This window comes from Triticum aestivum, chromosome 5D, assembly GCF_018294505.1.
Source record: "Triticum aestivum cultivar Chinese Spring chromosome 5D, IWGSC CS RefSeq v2.1, whole genome shotgun sequence".
In the NCBI taxonomy this organism is placed as follows: domain Eukaryota; kingdom Viridiplantae; phylum Streptophyta; class Magnoliopsida; order Poales; family Poaceae; genus Triticum; species Triticum aestivum.
In genome coordinates, this window is record NC_057808.1 from 501462764 (window position 1) to 501471889 (window position 9126).

Here is a 9126-nt window from a genome sequence, read left to right on the forward strand (position 1 = left end):
ACTCCGAAAAGGAATAGGTATGTGGTGCGGTAAGTAAACCGACTCCAAAACAGTTTTAATGGCAATTTTCTCTGTTTTGGAATATTTAGAAAAATAGAAAAATAAGAAGCAGTCCGGGAAGGACACGAGGGCTCCACGAGGGTGGAGGGCGCGCCCTACCCCCTGGGCGCGCCCCCTATCTCATGGGCACCTCGTGTGCTCTCCGGACTCCGTTTCTTGCACGATACGTATTTTGGTCGGTAAAAATTCATTATATAATCTCCCGAAGGTTTTGACCCCTGTATCATGCAAATATCCTGTGTTTTCGTTTCGAGCTGTTTTTCTGACAGATCTAGATCATCATGACGTCTCCAAGCGCACCCAAGGACAAGTTCTTCGAGAAGGTCATCAACCCTTACCTCGCGGAGGTGCTGTGACACCCTCAAGCCATTGAGATGCGTGATGGGTTGCTGCACATCCGCGATGTTGAGGGACCGAAGGGGACCGGAAGCGTGGAGACGAGGCTCGAAGCACTGGTGCAACAGGTTTTCAAGTGCTAGGGGATGGTGGAACGTGGACTCAACTCCAACCACATGATGATTGCGGAGTTCACCAACAACCACAAGCTGGATGCCAAGAACATTGCGGAGACCATCTTCAAGCTTCACGAGAAGATCGAGCACCTCCAAGCCCAAATCTATGACCTGCAAAACCAAAACTGTGAGTATGAATATAGATTCAAGAGGATGAGTTTGGCTGCAGATTTGAGGATCCCGGAGACTCGATCATCCTTCTATGATGGTGAGCCTATGCCTTGGAAGATGGACGACAAGCCCACATCATCAACAACTCCACCACCTTCCTCGCCAACAAAGGAGACATAATCACATGGGTATGGGCACTCCCCTTGGCAACTGCCAAGCTTGGGGGAGGTGCCCCGGTATGGTATCACCACCACATCTCCTATCCTTACCGTTTTTCTTAGTTCGATCCTTTTAGTAATATCTTAATCTAGTAGAATAAAGTTTTGGTATGATCTAGTTTTGAGTTTTGCTTTATGATCCCTCTATGTAATCGAGTCCGTGAGTTATATAATAAAGATTAGTGTTGAGTCAAGGGCTTGATTATTTTGCTATGATCTTGGGGGAATAAAAGAAAAAGAAAGAATAAAAAGAAATAAAAAGAGATCATATTGATCTTATGGATAGTAATGATTTCACACAGAAAGAGTATGATGATTAAAAGTTGTTGAGAGTTGACAAACATAGCTTTGGTCATCGTTGCAATTAATAGGAAGTAATAAAGAAAGAGAGGTTTCACATATAAATATACTGTCTTGGACATCTTTTATGATTGTGAGCACTCATTAAAATATGACATGCTAAAGAGTTGATGTTGGACAAGGAAGACAACGTAATGGGTTATGTTTTCTTATATCTGAAATAAAGTATATTGTTATGGATCATCCAACATGTTGAGCTTGCCTTTCCCCTCATGCTAGCCAAATTCTTTGCACCAAGTAGAGATACTACTTGTGCTTCCAAAACCCCTTAAACCCAGTTTTGCCATGAGAGTCCACCATATCTACCTATGGATTGAGTAATATCCTTCAAGTAAGTTGTCATCGGTGCAAGCAATAAAAATTGCTCTCTAAATATGTATGATTGATTAGTGTGGAGGAAATAAGCTTTATACGATCTTGTGATGCGGAAGAAATAAAAGCGACAGACTGCATAATAAAGGTTCATATCACAAGTGGCAATATAAAGTGACGTTCTTTCGCATTAAGATTTTGTGCATCCAACTCTGAAAGCGCATGGAAACCTCTGCTTCCCTCTGCGAAGGGCCTATCTTTTACTTTTATCTTCTACCTCTTGCAAGATTCATGGTGATTTTCACCTTTCCTTTTTACATTTTATCCTTTGGCAAGCACAGCGCGTTGGAAAGATCCTGATATACATATATCTAATTTGATGTAAGTTAGCATGAACTATTATTGTTGACATTACCCTTGAGGTAAAAGGTTGGGAGGCGAAACTATAAGCCCCTATCTTTCTCTGTGTCTGATTAAAATTCCGTAACCACAAGTATTGCGTGAGTGTTAGCAATTGTGAAAGACTAAATGATAGTTGAGTATGTGGACTTGCTGAAAAGCTCTGACATAGACTCTTTCTGGTGTTATGATAAATTGCAATTGCTTCAATGACTGAGATTATAGTTTGTTAGTTCTCAATAAAGTTTCTAATTCATACTTTGCATTGTGAATAGATTATTACTTGAGCATAAGAAATCATATGACAATATATATATATATATGTTGCTATTATAAGAATGATCATGATGCCCTCATGTCCGTATTTTATTTTATCGATACATCTACCTCTAAACATGTGGGCATATTTATCGTTATCGGCTTCCGCTTGAGGACAAGCGAGGTCTAAGCTTGGGGGAGTTGATACGTCCATTTTGCATCATGCTTTTATATCGATATTTATTGCATTATGGGCTGTTATTACACATTATGTCACAATACTTATGCCTATTCTCTCTTATTTTACAAGGTTTACATAAGGAGGGAGAATGCCGGCAGCTGGAATTCTGGGCTGGAAAAGGAGCAAATATTAGAGACCTATTCTGCACAACTCCAAAAGTCCTGAAACTCCACGGAAGTTGTTTTTGGAAATAATAAAAAATACTGAGCGGAAGAAATACCAGAGGGGGCCCACACCCTGGCCACGAGGGTGGGGGGCACGCTCTACCCCCCTGGGCGCGCCCCCCTGCCTCATGGGCCCCCTGTTGGCCCTTCGGTGCCCATCTTCTTCTATATGAAGTCTTTCGTCCGAAGAAAAATCATAAGCAAGCTTTTGGGACGAGACTCCGCCGCCACGAGGCGGAACCAATCTAGGGCTCTCGCGGAGCTGTTCTGCCGGGGACACTTCCCTCCGGGAGGGGGAAATCATCGCCATCGTCATCACCAACGCTCCTCTCATCGGGAGGGGGCCAATCTCCATCAACATCTTCACCAGCACCATCTCCTCTCAAACCCTAGTTCATCTCTTGTATCCAATTCTTGTCTCTAAGTCCGGGATTGGTACCTGTAGGTTGCTAGTAGCGTTGATTACTCCTTGTGGTTGATGCTAGTTGGTTTATTTGGTGGAAGATCATATGTTCAGATCCTATATGCATATTAATACTCCTCTGATTATGAACATGAATATGCTTTGTGAGTAGTTACGTTTGTTCCTGAGGACATGGGAGAAGTCTTGCTATTAGTGGTCATGTGAATTTGGTATTCGTTCGATATTTTGATGAGATGTATGTTGTCTCTCCTCTAGTGGTGTTATGTGAACGTCGACTACATGACACTTCACCATTATTTGGGCCTAGAGGAGGGCATTGGGAAGTAATAAGTAGATGATGGGTTGCTAGAGTGATAGAAGTTTAAACCCTAGTTTATGCGTTGCTTCGTAAGGGGCTGATTTGGATCCATATGTTTCATGCTATGGTTAGGTTACCTTAATACTTCTTTTGTAGTTGCGGATGCTTGCAATAGGAGTTAATCATAAGTGGGATGCTTGTCCAAGTAAGGACAACACCCAAGCACCGGTCCACCCACATATCAAATTATCAAAGTACCGAACGCGAATCATATGAACGTGATGAAAACTAGCTTGACGATAATTCCCACGTGTCCTCGGGAGCGCTTTTCTTTATATAAGAGTTTGTCCAGGCTTGTCCTTTGCTACAAAAAGGATTGGGCCACCTTGCTGCACTTTATTTACTTTGTTACTTGTTGCTCGTTACAAATTATCTGATCACAAAACTATCTGTTACCTATAATTTCAGTGCTTGCAGAGAATATCTTGCTGAAAACCGCTTATCATTTCCTTCTGCTCCTCGTTGGGTTCGACACTCTTACTTATCGAAAGGACTACGATAGATCCCCTATACTTGTGGATCATCAGTATGTTACTTGCCCGAGATTCGATCGTCGGTATCTCCATACCTAGTTCAATCTCATTACTGGCAAGTCTCTTTACTCGTTCCGTAATACAAGATCTCATGACTAACTCATTGATCACATTGCTTGCAAGCTTACTGTGATATTGTATTACCGAGTGGGCCCTGAGATACCTCTCCGTCATACGGAGTGACAAATCCCAATCTTGATCCATGCCATCTCAACAGACACCCTCGGAGATACCTGTAGAGCACCTTTATAGTCACCCAGTTACGTTGCGACGTTTGGTACACACAAGGTACTCCTCCGGTGTCAGTGAGTTGCATGATCTCATGGTCATTGGAAACATATATACTTGACAAGCAGAAAACAATAGCAATAAACTTGATACGATCATATGCTACGTTTATAGTTTGGGTCTTGTCCATCACATCATTCTCCTAGTGATGTGATCCCGTTATCAAATGACAACTCATGTCTATGGCTAGGAAACCATAGCCATCTTTGATCAACGAGCTAGTCCGTTAGAGGCTCACTAGGGACATGTTGTTGTCTATGTATCCACACATGCATTTGAGTTTCCGGTCAAAACAATTATAGCATGGATAATAAACGATTATCACGAACAAAGGAATATAATAATAACCACTTCATTATTGCCTATAGGGCATATTTCCAACATATTGTGCATTCGGCCGCTCTTGTGACTCAATACATGTCACCACATGGACATGCTCGCCTACCAACTCCATGAATTTCTGAATGGCAATGTAATAAATCTCTCGATGGCCACTTTTAAGGTGTTTTTGACGAAACTATGCACAACAAGATATAATATCAAAACTCACTGAGACTAATCCAACCAATTTGGTGAATTGCAAAATCAGATGCAATTCAGAAGTTAAAATGTTTGAATTTTATAGTTCCAAAAGAATAAATGACATCGGGTTTTCCTTTGTCCTATCCACATGCATACAATTTGCAAGGGGTGTTGGGTTGCTTGTGAGGTTTGTTTTTCTTGCAGCCCTTTAGAAAAATTCGAGCACAAAGTGTACACAATCATATGCACCATGGATTTTTTTGATAAAAAGGGCTCTCCCCCCAATTTCATTTATCAAAAACCACCCTATCTTTTACAACTACTAAACAGCGAATAAAAGGCATCACACCTATATAATGTAGGGCACCTAACCAGCCGCAAGGTGACCATCACCTTGTGAAATCCACTTGGGACTTCTAATCACCATCAGCAGGTTCCCTGCTTATAATAATACAACAAACAACTACCAGAACACAGAAATGGGTGAAATCAAAGTACCCAAGCCAGCCATTTACATTTGAGCAAAGCAAACTAAAGAAGAAATGACCAAAAGGGGCTTCTCCATCATGGTCCTCACAGAAGCTGACTTTCACACATCTTCATTTTATCCGAAGCACATCAAAATGCCAGCCTTGAATATTTCAGTTGTTCTGTGCACTAGCATTTCTACCACTTGTTTCAGTTTTCTTTGATTTTTCTGCAAAGCAGTCCAATCATTTAGCCATCTAGCGATTTGTTATTGGGGACACAAGGGTCAGTAACTTTTACATTATCAAATACCACAGAAATACCAGGTGCTCTTCATCAGTTCTAAATCATTTCAGGCAAGTACTTCCTCCGTCCCTTTATGTAAGGTGTATTTTTTCAGCACAGTGATGAAGACACGGAATTGTAGAGAATTTAGGACAAACTTATCCTTGCCTGATCCATTGGTTAGTGACAAGTAAATCAATTAGGTTAGGAAAGGAATAGATACAAGCAATTGGAAGAGAGATACTTTCATTTTTTTTCCAGAAGGAGAGATATAAGCAGTTGGGAGAGAGATACTTCACTTTTTTCTGGAGGGCTAAAAAGGAATTATGAAGAATTAGAAGAAATGCACATTACATTGTGGTATTTTATTAAAAAACAAATACATCTTATATAAAAGAACGAAGGGAGTATGAAGCAAAGCATCTAATTTGTCACGTATGTCAAGCAAATCAAAGCACATTTTCTAATATTCCACAGCCTTCTAGCTAGGGAACACTTCATGAAAAAATGATCAATAGATATTCATCCAAACCACAAAAGGGGCAAGCCCTGCTACCAAGTCATCCCCTCCTCACTAAATTTTCTTTTGTTAAGATATTATTTCTACGAACTAACCACTCAAAGATCTTAATTGGAATTTTTGTTTTCCACATAAAGCTATGTGGAAAATTGATACCATTTTCAGTCAGTTTCTTATAATATTTTTTAACAGAGTAAACATCATTTTTTGTCAAGTCCATTTAATAATATCTTTTAGATCAGTGAGAGTAATGTCTGAACATACATTGATACATACCATGGATATATTTAATATAAGACCAATAGGCCTTTTGCTTTAATCATCTTCATCAGATTTAGGAGCACAATACCTTACACTTCTCTTACAAAATACAATACCCGTTACCTTAGAAATGTGAAAAATTATACAACCTTATTCCTTGACGTGTCGCCCTTTCAATCACAACAGCGTATGACGACCGTTGTACACAGATGCATGCATGTAATTATATATATCGGTATAAATAGCAGCATCTTAGATAGATTCACCGTCAGGCAGTCAGGCGTCGGCCAAATCCACGAGGAGAGCTGTGTTGTTGTCCCCTTTCTCCACGGTGAAGGTCTTGAGCATCTGCTTCCCCGTCGCGGTCGTGACCTCCACGACGTACCTGCCGTAGAAGCCCCTGAACTTGAAGTCGCCGTCGCCGTCGACGTTCCCGCGCGCGTCCGTCTTCCACTCCCTCTGCAGGTTGAGGAACATCTGGCCGGCCTCGTTGACGGTGCCGTCGGCGTCGACGAGCCAGGCGTTCTCGCGCCACATGGTGCCCTGCAAGAAGCCCCAGAAGACGATGCCCTCCACCGCCGGGTGCGCGTATGCCTCCCGGAGCACCACCTCCAGGTCCTTGGCGCGGAGGCTGACGTTGTACTCGGGCACGTCCAGCTCGGTGAACCAGATGGGCACGCCGGTCTTGGCGAGCCTGTCGATGGCGGCGCCGATGACCTCCCCGACCGGGTTCTGCACGTGGCCCTGCAGCCCGATGCCGCCCACCACGGCGCCGCGGCCCTGCAGCCACGCGACCTGCTTGGCGTACTTCTCCGGCGTCGCGTTGGGGTCGTTGCCGCGCTCGACGTTGTAGTCGTTGACGAAGAGCGCGGGCTCCGGGTCCAGGCGCGCCACCTCCTTGAACATGTACGCCGGGATGTCCTCGTCGCCGAGGCGGTCGCGGAAGAAGCGGCCGTGCAGCATCTCGTTGTTGACGTCGTAGTGCTTGAACCTGCCGGCGTAGCGGGAGACGAGGCCCTCGAGGCGGCTCTGCATGGCGGACCTGAGCTGGTCCCTGTTGAGGTTCTTGACCCACTGCTGCACATCGCCGTCCACGGACCAGAAGACGCAGTGGCCGCGGACGTGCTTGCCCTGGCGGTCGCAGAAGGCGAGCAGCGCGTCGGCGTCGGCGTAGTTGAGCTGGCCCTGCTGCGCCTCGGTGTGGTACCACTTGAGCTCGTTCTCGAAGACGGCCCAGTCGAAGTGGTTGGTGAAGAAGTCGAGGAAGACCGGGTTGTGGATGACGGACGTGTTGATGCATGTCCCGAAGGGGAAGGCGTTGTCCAACTGCACCACGCGCACGGACGCCGCCGCTCCCGCTCCCAGCTTCAGAATCACGTCCCTCTTGCGCGCCTGCATCAATAATGGAGCTCGTATGATCACCTTACGTGACACATCAAATATGCATGCACGTCCATGAAAAAGTGTATATGCATGCATGCTCACCTTGTCAGTCTTATCCTTGAGTTGCCTGAAGCGCGCCTTGTGGTCCACCGGGAAGACGCGGACATCCATGACCTTGACGTCCACGCCGGCAGGGGCGCCGTGGATGTAAACAGCGGCGCTGCGCGGTTCGGTCCTGAGCCGGAAGGCGCCCATGATCTCCGTCCACGCGCCCTCCTGGGCGCACAGCGCGCCGCACTCCACCAGGGTCTCGTTGCCATTGTCGTCCACGTCAAGGTGGATGCGCACGGGGTGGCTGGTGCCCCGTGCTGCTCCCAGGCTGATCCACCCGCCAACGCGGTACGTGATCCCAGGCTTGAGGACGCCCACCGGGATCGGCAGGCGCACGCCGTCCTTCTCGACGGCGCGCCCCGCCACCAGGATGTACCGGCCGCTGGGCTCGTTGCCACCCACGGCCACAGTGATGGCCGTCTCCTCCTCGTTGTGCACGGACAGCGTCGTCGTGCTCGAGCCGAACGGTGCGTAGCCGGTGAGGCTGCCGTCCATGTTCACGTCCTGAAACAAGCGGCACACAAGTGCACCATGCAAATGAGCTAACTGGACTCATGGTGTGCTACACACCTAGCTGCATGCATGCAAGTTACTCGATCGACCGTGCGCTGCACTTGTACATACCTGAGTGCTTGCCATCTTACGCGAGTGGGAGTGAGAGCTGTGAAGATGTTGGTCGGATTGGTTGATCTGCTGTGTGAGTGAGGGAATGGATCACGGTGCGCTGCGGTATTTAAAGGGAAATTCTTGCGGCGGCCGTCGACGTCGAGATGGATATAGTCGAGTCGTTATCACGGTATGGGAAGAGTAACGGTGAAGAGCGATAACGAACGAGGCACAAACCGGAAGCAACTCTCTCTCTCTCTCTCTCTCTGGCATGCTCGCATGCTGCAGCTCTTGAGTAGTAACAGTGAAGATTGCACAACACAAGGGCTGAGACCTTTCTCGCCAGTGCTACTATTTCCCAAACGAGATATGGTACGTGTCATTTAATTCTTCGACGGCGAGACGAGAGGCGTGCCAACTTGCTTGCAGTGCGACCATGTAACTAATTCGTGTTAAATTCAAGCGTGGCCTTGCAAATTGCAATGCATGGCTTCAAGTCAACAAAAACGGCTTCACGCATCTTGCCTGCCTGCTAGCTCGATGGGTCTAATCACGTTAAGCAATGGCGAGACGCATGCAGGAGCGCTACGACCCATATTTTCGTCAGGAACTCAGGATGATCAGTAAAATCGACCATTGCGGCGCACACGCCGTGCACGGAGAAGACTATACAGTACATTTTAGAAGGCCCTGCGACCAGGGGCGGAGCCAGAAAATTTCGCCAATGGGTTC

At 46.0% G+C, this 9126-nt stretch overlaps 1 protein-coding gene across 1 annotated transcript; it reads right to left on the minus strand.

The window, feature by feature from the left end:
- Positions 1-6317: 6317 nt before the first annotated feature.
- Positions 6318-8595, minus strand: LOC123123216 (endo-1,4-beta-xylanase 1). The gene is made up of 3 exons (XM_044543685.1): positions 8413-8595; positions 7780-8292; positions 6318-7686 (listed from the first exon to the last, which is right to left on the minus strand). The coding sequence occupies exons 1-3, from the start codon at positions 8425-8427 to the stop codon at positions 6571-6573; spliced, it is 1644 nt and encodes a 547-aa protein (XP_044399620.1). The 5' UTR covers positions 8428-8595; the 3' UTR covers positions 6318-6570.
- Positions 8596-9126: the final 531 nt, after the last annotated feature.

Excerpts from the sequence above, each read along its gene's own strand:
- LOC123123216 (XM_044543685.1), bottom strand. Across the intron at positions 7,687-7,779 it reads TCAAGGATAAGACTGACAAG|GCGCGCAAGAGGGACGTGAT; the intron begins GTGAGCATGCAT and ends TTATTGATGCAG.